The sequence below is a fragment of the Eumetopias jubatus genome, unplaced genomic scaffold (assembly GCF_037043125.1).
Source record: "Eumetopias jubatus isolate StellerSeaLion01/CBP00866 unplaced genomic scaffold, mEumJub1_p1.0 scaffold_9, whole genome shotgun sequence".
Taxonomy (NCBI): domain Eukaryota; kingdom Metazoa; phylum Chordata; class Mammalia; order Carnivora; family Otariidae; genus Eumetopias; species Eumetopias jubatus.
In genome coordinates, this window is record NW_028274815.1 from 134,329,825 (window position 1) to 134,350,712 (window position 20,888).

The 20,888-nt window shown below is 42.6% G+C and overlaps 1 protein-coding gene across 1 annotated transcript in view; it reads right to left on the reverse strand.

The window, feature by feature from the left end:
• Positions 1 to 16,110: 16,110 nt before the first annotated feature.
• The window catches only part of CBLN4 (cerebellin 4 precursor), a 71,301-nt gene continuing 66,523 nt past the window's right edge, over positions 16,111 to 20,888 (reverse strand). Inside the window, exon 4 of the mRNA XM_028089098.2 lies at positions 16,111 to 16,196. Within this exon, the coding sequence (XP_027944899.2) occupies positions 16,111 to 16,196 (86 nt within the window). The remainder of the gene's footprint in view (positions 16,197 to 20,888) is intronic.

Consider the following 20,888-nt stretch of genomic DNA (forward strand, 5'->3'; position numbering starts at 1 on the left):
TGAGAAATTTGCACATTTTTATTTCCAGGATTGCATGCGGCTTCTCTCACACTCTGATTCATTTCTTTTGTTGGTAGCTCCTCTCTGATCCAACTCGTTTTGCAGGATGGATTTTAAATTTAAAATTAACTAAAATTATCTTGCAGATTACTAATTACCATATACAGTGATTTCAATAGAATAGCTGGGTTGCCATTAAAAAGCAGCTTGTGAACATAAAAATTTGAAATTGTGCAAGATTTATAGTGAGAAAGAGAACACTGGCTAATCATCTAATGGAAATTTGGCTATTGGCTAAAAGGCTAGAAAGCCCTAACAAAAGTTACCAACTACTTATGGGGACAGGGACATGCAGCTATGAAAGTGGCAAAGCTGCAAAACTCCCAGAAGTTTGTATTAATACAAACTTGTCCATTTGCAAGTGCAAGAAACATACCCAACTGACTAAAGGAGAGAGTGTGAGAGACAGAGACAGAGTCGAAGAAGAGGAAAAGAAGAAGAAGAAGAAGAAGAAAGATGAGTAGGAGAGGGGAGGCGGAAGATAAGATTTGTTGATTCATAAACTCAAAAAGTTTAAGTGTAACTTCACTTCAGGCCTGCCTAGATCCAGAGTCTGAAATAATATCATTAGGGTTTAACTTCTTGCTCTGTCCAGCCCCCAACCCTGCTTTCCTCTGTGGTCACTTTTTTCCCAGCCAGGAACTCTTCACGAGGTGGAAAATGGCGGCCAGCAGCACGACTCACATCCTCAGAGCCGCAGAAGCCCAGTGGAAGATGAGGGCTCCTTTCCCAGAGTTTCAGCAAAGTCCCAGGTCTCAACCTCATTGGTTCAAAGGAAGTTAGGTCACCTTCCTTGAGGCAATCTCTGCAGTAATCAGGGCAATGCCGTACTCCGGTCAAATCTAGAACTGAGTTGTGCGCTAATTATATAGGGGCTCAGATTCCTGAAGGAACACTGAGCTGTCACTTCCAGACACAACAGGAGGAGATGCCTGGATGCCTAAAGCTCTCTGGATGAACAACCAAGTAACCAGATTTGTCCCCATTCTCTACTTTCTCCCATCATCTTAATTAAATAAAGGAATTTCCATCTCTGCTCAGCTTTTCATTACCCTCGAATGAGTCCTCTTCTCATTCAGTCAAATCTAGGGATTTCAACCAACATATACTTTACAAACTGGGCCGGAGAAATTGTTTACATGCATATCTGATCACGCTAACATCTCTCCATCACCACCACTAACCCTACGTTTTGACTACTTAAAGCATACGAAAAGTAGAAGAAATAATATGCTGAATTGCCATAAATCTATCACTCAGCTTTAGAAATTGTAGCCATTTGCCAACTTTCTCTGTAACCTCCATCGTCAGCACTTTTTTTTTTTAAACCGGAGAATTTTTTAATTTTTTTATTGTAATGTTAATCACCATACATTACATCATTAGTTTTGGATGTAGTGTTCCATGATTGTTTGTGCATAGCACCCAGTGCTCCACGCAGAACATGCCCTCTTTAATACCCGGTACCAGGCTAACCCATCCCCCCACCCTCCTCCCCTCTAGAACCCTCAGTTTGTTTTTCAGAGTCCATCGTCTCTCCTGGTTCGTCTCCCCCTCCGATTTCCCCCACTTCATTATTCCCCTCCTGCTATCTTCTTCTTTTTTTTCTTAACATATATCCCATTATTTGTTTCAGAAGTACAGATCTGTGATTCAACAGTCTTACACAACTCACAGCACTCGCCATAGCACATACACTCCCCAATGTCTATCACCCAGCCACCCCCTCCCTCCCACCCCCCACCACTCCAGCAACCCTCAGTTTGTTTCCTGAGATTAAGAATTCCTCATATCAGTGAGGTCATATGATACATGTCTCTCTCTGATTGACTTATTTCACTCAGCATAACACGCTCCAGTTCCATCCACATCGTTGCAAATGGCAAGATCTCATTCCTTTTGATGGCTGCATAATATTCCATTGTGTATATATACCACCTCTTCTTTAGAAGATGGACATCTTGGCTCTTTCCACAGTTTGGCTATTGTGGACATTGCTGCTATAAACATTGGGGAGCACGTACCCCTTCGGATCCTTACATTTATATCTTTGGGGTAAATACCCAGTAGTGCAATTGCTGGATCGTATGGTAGCTCTATATTCAACTGTTTGAGGAACCTCCATACAGTTTTCCAGAGGGGTTGCACAGCTTCCATTCCCACCAACAGTGTAGGAAGGTTCCCCTTTCTCCGCATCCCCGCCAACATCTATCGTTTCCTGACTTGTTAATTTTAGCCATTCTGACTGGTGTGAGGTGGTATCTCATTGAGGTTTTGATTTGGATTTCCCTGATGCCGAGCGATCTTGAGCACTTTTTCATGTGTCTGTTGGCCATTTGGATGTCTTCTTTGGAAAAATGTCTGTTCATGTCTTCTGCCCATTTCTTGAATGGATTATTTGTTCTTTGGGTGTTGAGTTTGAGAAGTTCTTTATAGATTTTGGATACTAGCCCTTTACCTGATACGTCATTTGCAAATAGTTTCTCCCATTCTGTCGGTTGTCTTTTGGTTTTGTGGACTGTTTCTTTTGCTGTGCAAAAGCTTTTTATCTTGATGAAATCCCAATAGATCATTTTTGCCCTGGCTTCCCTTGCCTTTGGTGATGTTTCTAGGAAGAAGTTGTTGTGGCTGAGGTCGAAGAGGTTGCTGCCGGTGTTCTCTTTTAGGATTTTGATGGACTCCTGTCTCACGTTTAAGTCTTTCAACCATTTGAAGTCTATTTTTGTGTGTGGTGTACGGAAATGATCCAGTTTCATTCTTCTGCATGTCGCTGTCCAATTTTCCCAACACCATCTGTTAAAGAGACTTTTTTCATTGGACAATCTTTCTGGCTTTCTCAAAGATGAGTTGACCATAGAGTTGAGGGTCCATTTCTGGGGTCTCTATTCTGTTCCTTTGATCTATGTGTCTGTTTTTGTGCCAGTACCATAGCGTCTTGATGACAACAGATTTGTAATAGAGCTGGAAGCTTGGAATTGTGATGCCGCCAGCTTTGCTTTTCTTTTTCAAGATTCCTCTGGCTATTCGGGATCTCTTCTGGTTCCATACAAATTTTAGGATTATTTGTTCCATTTCTTTGGAAAAAGTGGATGGTATTTGGATGGGGATCACATTGAATGTGTAGATTGCTCTAGGTAGCATTGACATCTTCACAATGTTTGTTCTTCCAATCCATGAGCATGGAACGTTTTTCCATTTCTTTGTGTCTTCTTCAATTTCTTTCATGAGTATTTTATAGTTTACTGAGTACAGATCCTTTGCCTCTTTGGTTAGATTTATTCCTAGGTATCTTATGGTTTGGGGTGAAACTGTAAATGGGATTGGCTCCTTAATTTGTCTCTCTTCTATCTTGTTGGTGTATAGGAATGACACTGATTTCTGTGCATTGATTTTATATCCTGCCACTTTACTGAGTTCCTGTATGAGTTCTAGCAGTTTTGGGAAGGAATCTTTTGGGTTTTCCACAGTATCATATCATCTGCAAAGAGTGAGAGTTGGACTTCCTCTTTGCCGATTTGGATGCCTTTGATTTCTTTTTGTTTTCTGATTGCTGTGGCTAGGACTTCTAATACTATGTTGAAGAGCAGTGGTGAGAGTGGACATTCCTGCCACGTTCCTGACCTTAGAGGGAAAGCTCTCAGCCTTTCCCCATTGAGAATGATATTCGCTGTAGGTTTTTCATAGATGGCTTTTATGATGTTGAGGTATGTACCCTCTATCCCTATACTCTGAAGAGTTTTGATCAAAAAAGGATGCTGTCCTTTGTCAAATGCTTTTTCTGCATCTATTGAGAGGATCATGACTCTTGTTCTTTCTTTTGTTAATGTATTGTATCACGTTGATGGATTTGCGGATGTTGAACCAGCCTTGCAGCCCAGGGATAAATCCCACTTGGTCATGGTGAATAATCCCTTTAATGTACTGTTGGATCCTACTGGCTAGTATTTTGGTGAGAATTTTTCCATCCATGTTCATCAAGGATATTGGTCTGTAATTCTCCTTTTTGATGGGTTCTTTGTCTGGTTTTGGGATCAAGGTAATGGTGGCCTCATAAAATGAGTTTGGAAGTTTCCCTTCCATTTCTATTTTTTGGAACAGTTTCAGGAGAATAGGTATTAATTCTTCATGAAAAGTTTGGTAGAATTCCCCTGGGAAGTCATCTGGCCATGGGCTTTTGTTTGTTGGGAGATTTTTGATGACTGCTTCAATTTCCTTAGTGGTTATAGGTCTGTTCAGGTTTTCCATTTCTTCCTGGTTCAGTTTTGGTAGTTGATACATCTCTAGGAATGCACCCATTTCTTCCAGGTTATCTAATTTGCTGGCAAAGAGTTGCTCATAATATGTTCTTATAATTGTTTGTATGTCTTTGGTGTTGGTTGTGATCTCTCCTCTTTCATTCATGATTTTGTTGATTTGGGTCCTTTCTCTTTTCTTTTGGATAAGTCTGGCCAGGGGTTTATCAATCTTGTTAATTCTTTCAAAGAACCAGCTCCTAGTTTCGTTGATCTGTTCTACTGTTCTTTTCATTTCTATTTCATTGATTTCTGCTCTGATCTTTAGTACTTCTCTTCTCCTGCTGGGTTTAGGCTTTTTGCTGTTTTTTCTCTAGCTCCTTTAGGTGTAGGGTCAGGTTGTGTATTTGAGACCTTTCTTGTTTCTTGAGAAAGGCTTGTATTGCTATATACTTTCCTCTCAGGACTGCCTTTGCCGTATCCCAAAGATTTTGAACAGTTGTGTTTTCATTTTCATTGGTTTCCGTGAATTTTTTTAATTCTTCTTTAATTTCCTGGTTGACCCATTCATTCCTTAGTAGGATGCTCTTTAGCCTCCATGTATCTGAGTTCTTTCCGACTTTCCTCTTGTGATTGAGTTCTAGTTTCAAAGCACTGTGGTCTGAAAATATGCAGGGAATAATCCCATTCTTTCGGTACTGGTTGAGATCTGATTTGTGACCTAGGATGTGATCAATTCTGGAGAATGTTCCACGGGCACTAGAGAAGAATGTGTATTCCATTGCTTTGGGAGGGAATGTTCTGAATATGTCTGTGAAGTCCATTTGGTCCAGCGTGTCGTTTAAATCTTTATTTCCTTGTTGACCTTTTGCTTAGATGATCTGTCCATTTCAGTCAGGGGGTGTTAAAGTCCCGCACTATTATTGTATTGTTGTCAATGTGTTTCTTTGCTTTTGTTATTAATTGCCTTATATAATTGGCTGCTCCCATGTTAGGGGCATAGATATTTACAATTCTTAGATCTTCTTGTTAGATAGACCCTTTAAGTAGGATATAGTGTCCTTCTTCATCTCTTAGTACAGTCTTTGGTTTAAAATCTAATTTGTCTGATATAAGGATTGCCACCCCAGCTTTCTTTTGGTGTCCATTAGCATGGTAAATGGTTTTCCACCCCCTCACTTTCAATCTGGGGGTGTCTTCGGGTCTAAAATGAGTCTCTTGCAGACAGCATATGGATGGGTCTTGTTTTTTAATCAAAACTGATAGCCTATGTCTTTCGATTGGGGCATTTAGCCCATTTACATTCAGGGTAACTATTGAAAGGTATGAATTTAGTGCCATTGTATTGTAAGGTGACTATTACTGTATATTGTCTGTGTTCCTTTCTGATCTATGCTGCTTTTAGGCTCTCTCTTTGCTTAGAGGACCCCCTCAATATTTCTTGGAGGGCTGGTTTCGTGTTTGCAAATTTCTTCAGTTTTTGTTTGTCCTGGAAGCTTTTGATCTCTCCTTCTATTTTCAATGATAGCCTAGCTGGATATAGTATTCTTGGCTGCATATTTTTCTCGTTTAGTGCTCTGAAGATATCATGCCAGTCCTTTCTGGCCTGCCACGTCTCTGTGGATAGGTCTGTTGCCAATCTAATGTTTCTAACATTGTAGGTTACATATGTCTTCTCCCGAGCTGCTTTCAGGATTTTCTCTTTGTCTCTGAGACTTGTAAGTTTTACTATTAGATGTCGAGGTGTTGACCTATTTTTATTGATTTTGAGAGGGGTTCTCTGTGCCTCCTGGATTTTGATGCCTGTTTCCTTCCCCACATTAGGGAAGTTCTCTGCTATTATTTGCTTCAATATACCTTCTACCCCTCTCTCTCTTTCTTCTTCTTCTGTAGATCCCAATTATTCTAATGTTGTTTCGTCTTATCACATCGCTTATCTCTCGAGTTCTGCCCTCGTGATCCAGTAGTTGTTTCTCTCTCTTTTTCTCAGCCTCTTTATTTTCCATCATTTGGTCTTCTATATCGCTGATTCTCTCTTCTGCTTCATTTATCCTAGCAGTTAGTGCCCCCATTTTTGATTGTACCTCATTAATAGCCTTTTTGATTTCGACTTGGTTAGATTTTAGTTTTTTTATTTCTCCAGAAAGGGTTTCTCTAATAACTTCCACGCTTTTTCAAGCCCAGCTAGTATCTTTAAAGTCATGATTCTGAACTCTAGGTCCGACATCGCAATGATGTCCGTATTGAGTAGGTCCCTGGCTGACGGTACTTCCTCTTGTTCTTTTTGCTGAGGTGATTTTTTTCATCCTGTCATTTTGTCCAGAGGAGAACAGTTGAACGAGAGAACAAAATGCTAACAGGTTAACAACGTCCCCAGCAAATATACTCTATACAAATCAGAAAAGAGCCGAAACCAGGGGAAAAGAAAGGGAAAAAAGAAAAAGAAAGAGGAAAAAAAAAGAAAAGAAAAAGATAAAAACAAACAAAAACAGTATAAACCAAAAAAAACAGAATATGATCAAATATGATCAGGCTAGTGCATAGATCAGTGCCACACACTAGATTTTGGGCATATTTTGGTCTTTTAGAAGAAAGTGCCTCCTAAAGTTTTAAAGGAAGAAAGACTTATATATGTACAAAATAAGGGTTGATACAATGAAGGGATGGAAGATGACTGTAAAGATGAAAATTATAAAAGATTTTATAAAAGGAATTGATAAGAAGTTGTTTGAAAAAAGAAAGAAGATTTAAAAAAAAAGAAAAAAAAGGGAGAGAATGTGATCAGGCAGGAGACTAGAACAAAGCCATACACTAGTGATTTAGGGTATATTTTGATCTGTTAGAAGAAACTTTTTGTCAAAATTTTAAAGAGAGAACAACTTATATATATATGCCAAAAATAAGGGTAACTTCTATGAAGGTATAAAATATGACTCTAAAAATGAAAAAAAATGTTTTTTTAAAAAAGGGATTGATAAGATGGTGGTTGAAAAAGGGAAAAAGAAAAATTAAAAAAAACAATTAAAAAAATTAACTTTGAAAAACTAATGAATCATGGTAAAAAAAAAAAAAAGCCATGAATTCTATGTGCAGTATTCCCCTTGCGCTGGAGTTCTCCCGTTCTCCTTGATCGGTAAACTTGGTCTTGGCTTGCTGGCTGTTCTTGCTGATCTTCTGGGGGAGGGGCCTGTTGCCGTGGTTCCCAAATGTCTTTGCCGGAGGCGGAATTGCCCCGCCCTTGTCAGTCCGGGCTAAGGAAGCTGCATCGGTTTGCTCTCAGGAGTTTTTGTTCCCTGCAAGCTCTCGGTACAGCTTTGGAGGACCAGGGTGAAAATGGGGGCCTCCCACTCTCCGCCCGGAGGAGCTGAGAACTCGGGGCCCCGCTCCTCAATGCGTCCCCAGAGAAAAGCAGTCACTCCCGTGTCCCCGGTCTCCGGCTGCACTCCGTGCTCACCCGGCCTGTGACCGAGCGTTTCTATCTCTGGCACCTGGCCCCGTGTGGAGTCTCCAAACCCAGCAGATCCCTGCGGTGCGCTCCCGCGCCGCTCCTCCCAGGGGAGGAAGGGGAGTCTCCCCGGCTCTGCCGCTTGCTGGGTCCCTGCTGGAGGAGCAGTGGCCTGACTGGGCCGCGGATCACAGTTTATGGCAACCCCGAGCTGAGAGCCCGCGCCTCGGCTCCGTCTCTGCAGCTGGCTTCCCCGCTCCGATCCCTGGGAGCTCAGCCGCACTCAGGCACCCCCGGTCTTTCTGTGACCCTGAGGGTCCTGAGACCACACTGTCCCACGAGGGTTCCACCCCCCACTTAGCCACTGGAGCGACGTCCCTCAGCGGAGCCGACTTCTAAAAGGTCCGATTTTGTGCTCCGCGGCTTTAGCACTTGCCAGAAGTGGCCGACGGAGGCCCCCTCCCCCGCCGTCTATCCTCCCGAATATCGCCTCGGATTCACTTCTCCGCACGTCCTACCTTCCAGTAAGTGGTCGCTTTTCTGTTCAGAGAGTTGTTGCTATTCTTTTCTTCGATCTCCATTTGAGTTCGTAGGTGTTCAGAATGGTTTGATCCCTATTCAGCTGAATTCCTGAGACCAGACGAAGTCCAGGTCTCCTACTCCTCTGCCACCTTCCTCCGCCCCCCTAACCAGAGAATTTTAAAGCAAATTCCCACTGTTGCCCTTCTAGGTTCTCTGACTGGCCTAATAGTTAAATTGACATAAGACAGGTTACTAGGAAAAAATAAATTTAATTTTGCATGTGGGGAAGCCCCACAAAGACATGAGAGGCTCCCTTGGATGTCAGGTAATTGAGGCTTATCTACTCTCCTGAGGTGAGTAGGAGGCAGGGGTCTGGAGTTTCAAAGGGGAAGGAAGACAGTTCACAAGAAGATGAGAAGACCCAATGTTTGGTAATCATGCCATGCAGCTAAGTCTTTCTGATGCAAAAAGTTGTTTTCGGTAATAGGTCTGTTCCTGGTACAGGTGCCCTGTGTACGGTCTTTTAGGCCATAAGAGGGAGTTAGAAAGCTCTTCCTGAGTCTGGCTGCCCTTGATTGTCTTGAGCAGGAAGTAATCCACATGCCAAAGTGGGACATTTGGGACCGCCCAGCCTGAACCTCCTCCCCCAAAACTTGAGCTATTGACCACCACCCTAATTAGGCATTGAGTCTTTTGTTCCAGAGAAGAAATACAATGGGGAAATTTTCCCCAAGTTCTCACTTTGCAATTAAGAAGATTTTGATATTTCTTTTCAACAGAGGATTATATCCTTTCATGTGATTCTAATCTCCACCCCCCCCCCCATCAGGGCCAACGACATGACATTCTGCTGTGTTCTCAGAAGACAGCAAATATTGCAGATATAGATTAGCCGTAATAAATTACCAAACTCAAATGCAATTCGACATATGCAGGGCACCCGGCCACCCTCAACTGCGTCCCCACATCTTGATGTGGTATATAATGACTCTGGAGCAAGTTTTCTTGTAACAATTAACAAATCTGTTCATTTGTTTCCAGTTTATCCTAATTACAAAGCAACATTACATGCTTTAGTCCAAACAGCAAACAACAGTATTAATGAGAGGATAATTCCTACAATTTGGGGAAGTTTGTACAAACAAGTCAGAATGCCTGCTAAAATCTCCGCTCATGTTCAAACACACTTTATCAGATTTATCAAAACAGCAAATCAAGCTACTACTTAAAAATAGTTCAGTTCAAGCAGCCATCCTCATCAGAATATTCATTCGCTTTGAAGAACACTCAGTGAAATAGCTTTTAATCAGTTCTAGGACACTCTAACCTCGGGGGTTCTGGGCAAGTGATGTCTTTATTGTGCTTCCATGAGATCACTGAGCTTCCCAATTGAATTTGAAACCCATTTGCTGCATGAGGATGTGTAAAGATCAAAGGCCAGGTAATGTCCTCAGCCAAGAACAATTAGCAAATTCAGTTCTTCCCCACCTCTTTTATCAAGGAGAATCATTGGTCTGCTTTAAGGGATATGTTTGGTCTCTATTAAAATCACTTGGGCACTTAAGGGGGGAAATTCTAAATGCTCAGAATTCCATAAGAATGAGCAACCTACACAGAGTTCATGACAAGGAACCAGACCCAACCAGCATTTCCATGAACAGATATATTAAATAGGTTCTCGCACACGCACGCACGCACACACACACATGCACAAATGGGCTCATAAAGAATAACTTCCGCAATCATAACAAAATTGATTTACATATACTAAACATCAAAATTAACAAAATAGAAAAAAACAAAGCCATATGCCAAGCCCATGGTCTGAATCTGGTCCACCACCTATTTTTTTTTAATATTTTAAATAAAGCTTTATTATAATACAGCCATGCTCATTCACTTATGTACCCAAGACTGCTTTCCCCATCTGATGGCAGAGCTGAATAATTGAGGTAGAGCCTGTCCAGCTCACAAAGCCTAAAATATTTACTATCTGGCTCTTTATAGAAAAATCTGCCAGACCCTAGACATATGAGGCTCAGAAGAGAAGATATAAATTATAAATTGGCTTCAGGTCTACAGAGGGGATAAAAAGAGACACAATCAGAAATTAAGAGAGCAGTGATATTGTTTGCTGAATGCAGAGATCTGTGTTTTTAAGGACAGTGAGGGCATCCCTTAGCAGGGGGACTTTAGATTTTCAAAAGATATTTCAAAACCTCCCCCTCTCCTCCCCCGACTGCATCGGGGAGCTTCATCCACATGAATTTGTCCGAAGCCCCTGGCACCTTTCCTAACTTCTTGCCGGGCATTCTCATCACATTCTGGGGCTGACAACTTGGTGATTTGCTCTCCAACTCTTCTTTCCTTACTTGGCTTCTCCGACTTGGCATCTTTTCTGCTATTGACTCAGTCTCCCCTCTCCGCGGGACCCTGACTCCAGTTTCAGTCTGTGCACTAGGTTTTGGTCACCAGCCTGAGAATGCTCTCATTCTTGACCTTGGCCCACCCTTGGCATCTTGGTGCAGACAGCTCAAATGGTCACCACCACACCATGAGAGTCCACATCGAACACCAATTAACTAAACATGTTTTTCAGTGTATTTTTTAAGAAGGAAGCCTAAGTGCCTCCCCTGGCTAACCATGTCCTGATGGCAAACACAGCTGACTTCTCCCATCTAGAGCTTGCACACTATGCCTGTCTATGTGGAGCCAACAACCACATAATATTCAAAAGAAAATGGGAGATGGCTAAGGGACAGAGTCTAGCCGTGTGGAGTAACCTTCAAACTCAATGCCTACACATGATTCAGTGACAAATCATCCTGTTTGAGACGTGCTATATAACTTTACAGACATTATGCTGTTGTTGTTCAGACTCCCTCCTTTAGCCTTCCACTTACAACTCTCAAAACCTCCTGTATGGGGATTACACACTCCTCCCTTGCCCTAACATTTCCCCATTTTGGTTTTCTCTTGGAGCTTAAATTATTGACGCCATAAACCATTTACTTACAGAAGCCCTAACTTCTTCACCATACATCTTGAGAAAACAAGTCTTTCCAGTCCCTGATACATTAGGAAAGGGGAAAATCATGGGCTGAAATCCTTCTGCAACATCTCCCTTCCTCCTCTATCATAGAGGACTGCATACAAAACCCTTGAACACTCCACTTTACAAACAATTCAAGAAATTTTCAAGGATGATTCTGATACTACATGATTTTTTTTCCATTTATGATTACTGGCTTCACAACCTACCCAGTGTAAGGGGAAACAGCATTATTTCTCTCCTGAGAACACACTTGCTCCCTGAATCCATTGCCCATGAGACTGTACAGTTGGTGAGAGCAGGATGGTAGCATGCCCCCAGCAGCTCTCATAGTGCCTGGCACATATTAGGTGTTCAAAAAAATGCATTTACAACCAATGAATAAATGTAGTAGGAACCAAAATGGATGATTTGGCTTCAGAGCGAAGATGCAGAAAGAACATGGATCAACTCTAATGCCCGTTGGTAAAGCAGTGGCTGAAGAAACTGGGCATTGCTCACAGAATAGAATGTGTAGCTATTTAAAGAAATGGGAGATATATAATAGATCTGCATAATAATAGACCACAGAAAAGAAATAAGTCACATATACATATATATTATTACTTCTCCTAGGTGTTTTATTGAGTAGGGAAAAGAAATAAGTTCCAGAACAACATGAATGGCATGATATCATGTATATAAACAACAAAAAAAATTTAGTTCTATATAATTTCTTTGCATATGTGTATGTACACAGATAATATCTAGAAGTGTATTCTTAACAATAATTATCTCTAAGGAGGGGTAGAGTGGGTCAAAGGAGACTTTAGTCTTATATGTAATGTTTTATTTGTTGTAGAGAGAACATATGTCTTTCTTAGGGAATTAAAATCACTTTTTTTTTTTTAAGTAGACTCCATGCCCAGCATGGAGCCTAGCGTGGGGCTTGAACTCACAACCCTGAGATCAAGACTTGAGCTGAGATCAAGAGTTGGACACTTAACCAACTGAGCCATCCAGGTGCCCCCACAATCACTTTTTAAAAAGCAGTGACTGGAAATGGCTTTAGTAGAATAGATATTATTCTTTAAATGTTTGGTAGAATTCCCCTGGGATGCTCTGGCCTTGAAAAGTTAAAAATAGAGCTACCCTATGACCCAGCAATTGCACTACTGGGTATTTACCCCAAAGATACAACTGTAGTGAAAAGAAGGGGCACCTGCACCCCAATGTTCATAGCAGCAATGTCCACAATAGCCAAACTGTGGAAGGAGCCAAGATGTCCTTCAACAGACGAATGGATAAAGAAGATGTGGTCCATATATACAAGGGAATATTACTCGGCCATCGAAAGGATGAGTACCCACCATTTACACCGACATGGATGGAACTGGAGGGTATTATGCTAAGTGAAGTAAGTCAATCAGAGTAAGACAATTATCATATGACTTATATGTGGGATATAAGAAAGAGCACAGAGGATCATAGGGGAAGGGAGGAAAAACCAAACGGGAAGAAATCAGAGAGGGAGACAAACCATGAAAGATTCTTGACTCCGAGAAACAAACTGAGGGTTGAGGAAGGGAGGTCGGTGGGGGGATGGGGTAAACTGGGTGATGGGCATTAGGGGGTGATGTGATGAGCACTGGGTATTTTACGCAACTAATGAATCACTGAACACTACATCTGAAACTAATGATGTACTATATGTTGGCTATTGAATTTAAATTTTAAAAAATTAATTAATAAAATAAAATAACAAGTAGTGAATGGGAGGTGATCACACGGGCCTATCCGTTCCGCTCCATCAGGAGCAGCCTTGCTATCAATAAGCAAAGACAGAGCTGCCCCATAGAAAGCCTGTCTCTACTCTCAGCCTTCCCAGAGCCCTTCCAATCTTTTCCTCCTGCTCACTCATTCTTCCCAAGCCTCTTGCTCTGCCGGGTGTCTCTCATTCCCATCCCACTGACTCATGCCAGCTCCCAACCCCCTCTCTCTCCGCCCACCGCTATCTCTCGGCACCCACTCTCAGGATCCCAGCACCCAACCCTGCAAACCTCCTGGAAGCCACTAATCCAGGGGGTGCGGGAAGGTGGGTGTGGTTCTAACAACATGATACACGTGGTGAGACCAAAATGTGGGCAACGGTGATTTGCTAAAATATAAAAAGCACTGAGTGATTTTCTAGGTATTTATTTTCATACATTATCCCACTTAATCTTTAAGGCAGCCTCCTGAGGTCATTTCTATTAGCGTTCCTGCTTCATAGATGAGGAAACTGATCACAAGGTGACAAAATCAGTAACGGGGAAAGCAGGCTTTCGAATCCAGGCAGTCTCACCCCAGAGTCTTCGCCCTTACCGATCACCATTTCACATCATCCCAGCCCCAGGAAGAAGCACAAGGGAAGGCAGGGAAGAGGTCAATGCTCAAAGGCATCATGTGGAGCCATAGGAGAAGAGATGATTTGAAAATTAGATTGAGGAAGAATAAAAAAATTTACACTAAGGCGTTTGGATGTTGTTTACTAGCAAGGTGGAGCCACATAAGGCTTATGAATGAGGCGGTGTAATAAATCCTGTGCTTCAGGAAGATTAACCCGGTACAGTGGACTGGAGAGGAGAGACAGAAAGAGGCCATTTGGAAGTCCTCTATTAAACTAGCCCAAGCATGACGTGATAAGGGCTTAAACTTGCTGGTGGAAAGAAAGAATGAGTTTGAAATTACTTAAAAAGAACACCTCTCCTTCTGTTGTCAGTTCAGTCTTTGTGGTGCAAGTCTGTATTTTTCCTTCAACAGTACATAGAGCTCTTCCCCTCCCGTCTTTGGAATTTGCTCCATCCTCAATCCCTTCCACTGTATTCAAATTCTGTTGTGCTTAACATTAAGCTGTGGTGCAATCATATATTATGATGCCTGAGAAATATTCTCGAGGGCTCCAGAGCAAAAGTGAGTTGGTGATTCAGAGCAGGGAGCATTAAGGTTAATTGCCTAATAATTTACTACAATGAGTGCATCTGTAGACACTTTGATTTTCACTAATTGTGGTGTTAAACAAAGTAAACAACACTCTGTTCATATTCCAGCTGTGGAAATGTGTCAAGGGGAACCTTTCCTGTGATTTATAACCCCTTGCTTTACCTTTGAGCACAGGCCACTTGATGGGAAGTTGGAAAGACCAATGGTTTTGCAGACTCCATGGACGGGTTTAGTAAAGATTTCCCTTAATATGACTGTAAGCTGACTGTGACATTCAGAGAAACCAGGCACGAGCAATGCTAATGTGATTGGATGGGTCTTGGAGGGCCTGTTGTTAGCACAGATCACCCTCTGTGCTTGGGGGCAGGTTGAATAAGGAGGGTAGGATGGGAACCCCAGACAGGGACAGACAGAATGAAATAGTTAAGAATGGAGTCAAATCCAGACTCCATACTCAGCTTCTCCAATTACTAACTGGGTGGCCCTGAGCAAGTGAATTAACCACCCCAAGCATCCTCCTCTTCATCTAACCAGAGACTATCAGTACTACTCCAACAATTACTGCGTGACCGAAATGTGACACTTCATTTCTATGAGGCATCGAAGAGTTTTGCCATCCCAACACCTTTCCCACTTCCTTGATTTTGTCTTGCAAAATTGGCTTTTCTTCTCCTCTCAGTCTGAGTGTTTTGAATGGGGACTGAGTCCCCATCTCTGGCTTCAAAGACAGGCATGTGACCTCACCTTGGCCACAGTTAATCAGTTTAAGGGTGCACACATCACCCAACCCAGACCAATCAAGCCAAATAAGGCCCAACTCAAGTTACTTTATTTTACTTTTCGATGGAAGAGGGGTGTTCAGCTTAAATCACTAAAAGAATTGGACATCAGATCAGAACAGACAGCAGCCACATCACCACCACAAGAGGAAAACCCAGTTAAGGAGGCCAACCAGAGGAACACAGACCAAAACCCTGAAGGGAGGAATATTGGGTTCCTATGACATGGAGCTCCTGGATCCAACCATGCCTGAAGCTAGAATATACTGAAACTATTTGTTTCATAAACCAGTAAATTACCTTTTGTGCTCATGAAAGTTGAGGTAAGGCTTTTGGAATTTGCAACCTGAAGAGTTCTAGTACTTTAAGTTTTTTTTGGTTTTGTTTTGTTTTAAAAGAGAGAGAGAATGAGCACATGAGGGAGCGGGCAGGGAAGGAGGGGCAGAGGGAGGGGGAGAGAAAGAGCATCTCAAGCAGGCTTCATGCCCAGCGTGGAGCCCAATACAGGGCTCGATCTCATGACCCTGAGATCATGACCTGAGCTGAAATCAAGAGTCAGAGGCTTAACCAACTGAACCATCCAGGTGCTCCATTTTTTTTAAGTAAAGCTTTAACATAGTTGGTGACACATAGAAGGCACAAAAAACTTTCTTATTATTGAAGACTTCAATATGCAGCCCAGTTTGAAAACCGTATTTATTTTCCAAATTACCAGAAGTCCATAGAAAGGGGATCCATTTCCTAGTTTCTGATGTGGTTCAAAATAAAGCAAATGTTCCTAATTTAGATCACCTTTTTGAACTAATAGAAAGGCCCAAAGATGTTTAAAGTAGTAGTAATTTGGGGGAGAAGTGGGGAAGAGGGCGTATATAAAAAGAAACAAATCTCAGCCTCTGGCCCGTTGTCTGGTAATCTAGAGGCCATCCTGTCCTGGTGGTGTGCCTAGCCATCGCTAGTCCAGAATTTAATCCACTCGAGGGAGGTACTTTGTTCATTCATGCCATCACAGTATAAAGTTTTGCATATTTCACTTCTTACCTTGCAAACTCATTCATGTTGTCAGATCTGTACAATAACCCACAGGACACACACCCTCTGACCAAGGTGATATTTGGAGCTCCACTTTCCGGATGAGGAAGCCAAAGCTGTAAGAGATTCAGTGACATGACAAAGTCTCATGACATGCCCCAATCATCTGCCCAACTATTTGCTCACCATTTCCCCTGAGACAACTATTAGCCCTTTGGAATCTCTTGTCCTTCATCCCTAACAGAACCAGGATAACAGGCTTTTGTTAGCCCCACCTCACCAGTGACCGAAGGTTTAAATGTGATGATGAATACAAGCACATCTAACACCAAGCCTGGGACAAAGGAAGAGTCCGGCAAATGTGCGTTAAGTTGGAGTCTGTGGGCACAAATCAAACTCCTCAGAGGAAAAAATATCGATTGGGAAGTTCTGCCCAGAAGACTCATGCGGCACACTAGAAACATGTCAAGAATATTCCAGGTGGTCTGTTTGTATTAGCAAAAAATCAAAAGCCATCTAAAGAGTGGCCCATAGACAGATGTGGCAACATAAAGCACACCTCCACAAGACAAAATTCTACCTAGCGATTAAAAAAGGTATGCAATGCAATAAGCCCCAACACAGAAAGATCTAGAAGATGTATTTCTGAGCAAGGAAAAAAAAAAGGTGACAATTATACGTGTAAAAGAATAAAACAATATATATTTGCAAAGGATATACATGTCTCCTTCCAAAGACTATACATAGAAAAGCACATAAAGAGAGGTTTGCAAGGACACACACAAAACCTATGGGACAAGTACTGAATTGAGTGCAAGGGTCAGAAACTAGTCACATCTACTGTGTTTCCATTTTTAACAATGAAAACGTGGGGGCGCCTCGGTGGCTTGGTCGTTAAGCATCTGCCTTCCGCTCAGGTCATGATCCCAGGGTCCTGGGATCGAGTCCCACATCGGGCGCCCTGCTCAGCAGGAAGCCTGCTTCTCCCTCTCCCACTCCCTCTGCTTGTGTTCCTGCTCTCGCTATCTCTCTCTCTGTGTCAAATAAATAAATAAAATCTTTAAAAAAAAAAAAAAAGAAAATGTGATCATGAATTACTGATGCAATTAAAAATTAACAATAAGGAAACACTTGAGGCAGTTGAAAGTAACCTCGGATTGCTTCTAGCTAAAAGTAACCTGCTTGAGCTACACAGTGCTGAAATAGACGAGAATAAATAGGAAAAAGACACATCCAACCACTTACTGGGATAGAAAACAATGGGGTGAGAAACAAGCTGATGGACTGAATTCTTCTTGCTTTAAAATGTTTATTTTATTATTGTTGTTATTGTTATTACTATTATTGCTTCTAATTGGCTGTGTTCCATAGACACAGTGCAATTATCTTTCTTCAAGATATCATCACTCAGTTGAATGATCTTGCCACATGAAAAACAGGTTTGCATATTGTTGGGAAATTATCATCAACTTTCTTTTCTCTCCGAAAAAAAATTCACAATGACACTGATGAGTTCTGTTGTTCTTCATCTAATACCTTCACCCAGTATAAATCCATAATCTGCACGAAGTCCTTGAAGTGTGACATTAATGGAGGAAATATCCTTATTGGAGTGCTGCAACCAAAATACGATTCTGCTAGACTCAGCGCGCGTGGACCAGTGCACGCTCCGTCGGCTCCCCCTAAGCAACGTGCTCTCAGCTGCCTGGCCACACATCCTGCCGTACAGTACATGAGTTTCTACTCTCATACAGCCCGCTTCTAGAACTCTGAAGAACAGGGGCCAGTTTGCAGAAGTGGTGTCAAGGCCACATGACAGTCTCTTCTCTCCACTTGGCTGACTTGGCCCATTTCTACTGGCTTTTGGCTACATAAGTGTCTTTCTTTAGTCCAGATCCACTTTTCCAAGTCTTAGGTTCATATGCCCACAGCTTTTTTACTTTGATGACTCATCTGCATCTCAGACTTAACATGTCCAAAATGAAAACAGTGATTTTTCTCTCCTAAGTCTCTCCTGGTCTCCCCCAATCTTAGTAAGTGACCTCAACATCCAAAAGGTAGCAGTGTGAGAGTCATCTCTGGCTCCACCGTGTCCCCTAATCTATTGGCCATATTCAGAAGCCCTGCTGGTATGACCTCCAAGTGTCTCTCAGATCCACCTGCTTCCCTTCTCCTAAATTCCTATCACCAAACTGAGATGAGCACCATTGCCTCTCACCTGGTCTAGGGCCGCACCTCTACTTGCTAGATGGGATGCTGCCTGGTTCGTGAATCATTGAATAGAACCAAGTAGATCTTCAAATTCAAAATAAAACAAAACAAACAGGGTTACTCCTCTGCTCTTAATCCCTTCAGAGGCTTTGCACTACACCTAGATTAAGACCTCAGCTCCTCCCTGGAGGCAAAAGGATTAGAGCCTGCATAAAGCCCAGACCTTTCCCTGACGGCGGCACACTTTCATCTGTCCTGTTCTAGAAAACAGTCTCCTTCCCACCACATTTCCTTTCCCCTGGATTTTTGCATCCCTGCTCCTTTTTGCCCTTAAATATCACCTCCACACAGAGCCTTCCACCACCACCCCCTCTAAGCTCGGCCCTGCCTGCTGGAACAACCACTGTGCTTCCTTCGTGGCACCAGTCATCAGCTTTATTTACCCTATCCCTGTGTTTATTTGCTCATTAGCAGGAATCTTCTCTAGCTTACATATGGCTGTAGACCCACTGCCAACCTCAAGGCCTGACACACAGCTGAGATGCAAATAATCATTTGTGGAATAAATGACTCGGAAACACATGTATGGGGTTCTGTGCTATGTGTTCAACACTTTGATGGGGCAAGGGGAGGGGACTTTATAAAAGGCATGGAATTGAATGCCTAAGCTCTGCCCTGAAGTATGGTGTACTCTATTGAAGAGACAGAATCTACACCTCGACAAGGTGAAACTAACAACATAAGCCAGTAGCTGCTTGAAGATTCACCTGAAGTATTAACTTGTATGCGTTCGGTCACATGGAGTTGGCCGCTGAACTTCCCGTGGAAGCAGGGCAACCAAATGGAAGACTTATGAATAAAAGGTGTAAAGTCACAAAAGTTGGAGAAGTGAGAAATAACGAGCTCTGGGGTATTCAGAAACAGTTTTATACAGGTGGCTGGATTTATACCAACCTAAGATGGGTCAGAATTAGTTGCAACCACCCGAAACCACCTAGAGCTATAGCCTGATGGTCCTGGAGGGATGTACAAAAAACAAGGAGGCCATTCGCCTGCCAAATAGCAAGACATTTTACTCTCTCTCCAGTATCTCCCATACCAAGGAGTTCTGGCAATTTCCTAAGTCAACTCAGAACTGGAACGAGACGTTGTCCAAGATCCCTTTGGTTCCCAAACTCCCAAGTCCATGCCTCCATGTCCCCTCCCTCCCCAACCCAGTCCCTGCCTCACTTGTAGGATTTTCTTGAGGCTGAAGAGAGAGACGGAAACCATTGCCTGAGAAAGTCTGCTACCATCTATGCCCTTTCTCTGAAGGGTTCTCCTCTCCCATTTTGTCCTTGTTAGCTCTAGTCAGTTTTGGTTCATTGGCATCTTTCCATAAGCAGTGACAATTCGGGGCGTTGCAAGACAGCTCCTGCCCTACGCTAAGCCTCAGGACACTTATCAGCTAGAGGCAGATGCATGCTCTTCACGTTCCTCACCTTATTTACCTAGGGCTGTGACTGGTCCAAAGTCCAAGGTCTTGCCTAACAAATGTATCTTCATGCAAATTAACTTGGAAGGAATGGGAAAAAAATAAACAAAGAAGCAACGCAAATGTTTAGCCACTCAAATTTTTCTGTCTTTAAAAATAACTCCAAGAACAAATGGGGGAGGGGGCAAAGTTCAAATGCTCTCTATCTATTCTGAGTCCACGTCTAATGTTCTTTTCATACTAGACCTTTATGCAATTAATAAGAACATAGATCAAGAAATTGAGGGGCATTCCAAATGAAGGGAGGGAGAAAATTTGGATCAAATGAGAAAGCTCTATGTTTGGTGTGCTCGAAAGAAGCTAAGGGGCAAGGCTGGCTCCAAAATTTCTATACAGGGAAACTGCGAGGATGACAATTTGTTTGGAAGGGTGTACAAGAGGAATGGATGTAATCCGTGTCTGCATGGCAAGCACGCTGCTGTAACTCGAACCATTTGCTTATTTAGGCTGGTAGGACTGTGGGAAATGACAGAAGGGGCTGAATTTCCCTCCAGCCATCTCCTGGCACTACCAATGATGAAGAGACAAGAGACAGGTGCAACCAAACTGAAGATGCCCATTTGGAGTAGTGTGAAGGGAGGGCTGGAGAGCCCAGCTAGAGGACAAGACAAGAACAGGTGAAAGCCTGGAATGTGCTGGTAACAGTGGGAAGGAGAGGGAAGATACAGGATGCATTCCAGAGGAGGAATTCAACAAGATGCAGTGACTGGATGCATTTTGGGGATGAGGGAGATGAGCGAGGCAGAAATTCTCCAAGGTTGCAGGCTTGGCAGGCTGAGCGTGTCTTAGGCAAGTCAGGAGGAGATATGGGTTTGGGGAGCACGATGATGAATTTGTTTCTCCATCTGCTAAATTTGAGGTAACGGCAGGATTCACAGGTGAAAATGTCCAGTATGTTATTGGAGATACAGGAGCCAGATCCAATAGAGTGCCTGGTATTTGTAAAACAGCAGGGGCTGAAAAACTCGCCTAAAATACACAGACACTGCAGTGCTTTGCTGAAGCCTCAGAAGCCTGTGAATTGTCTCTTCTCAGTTCTTCGTGATGCCCGGAATTATAGATA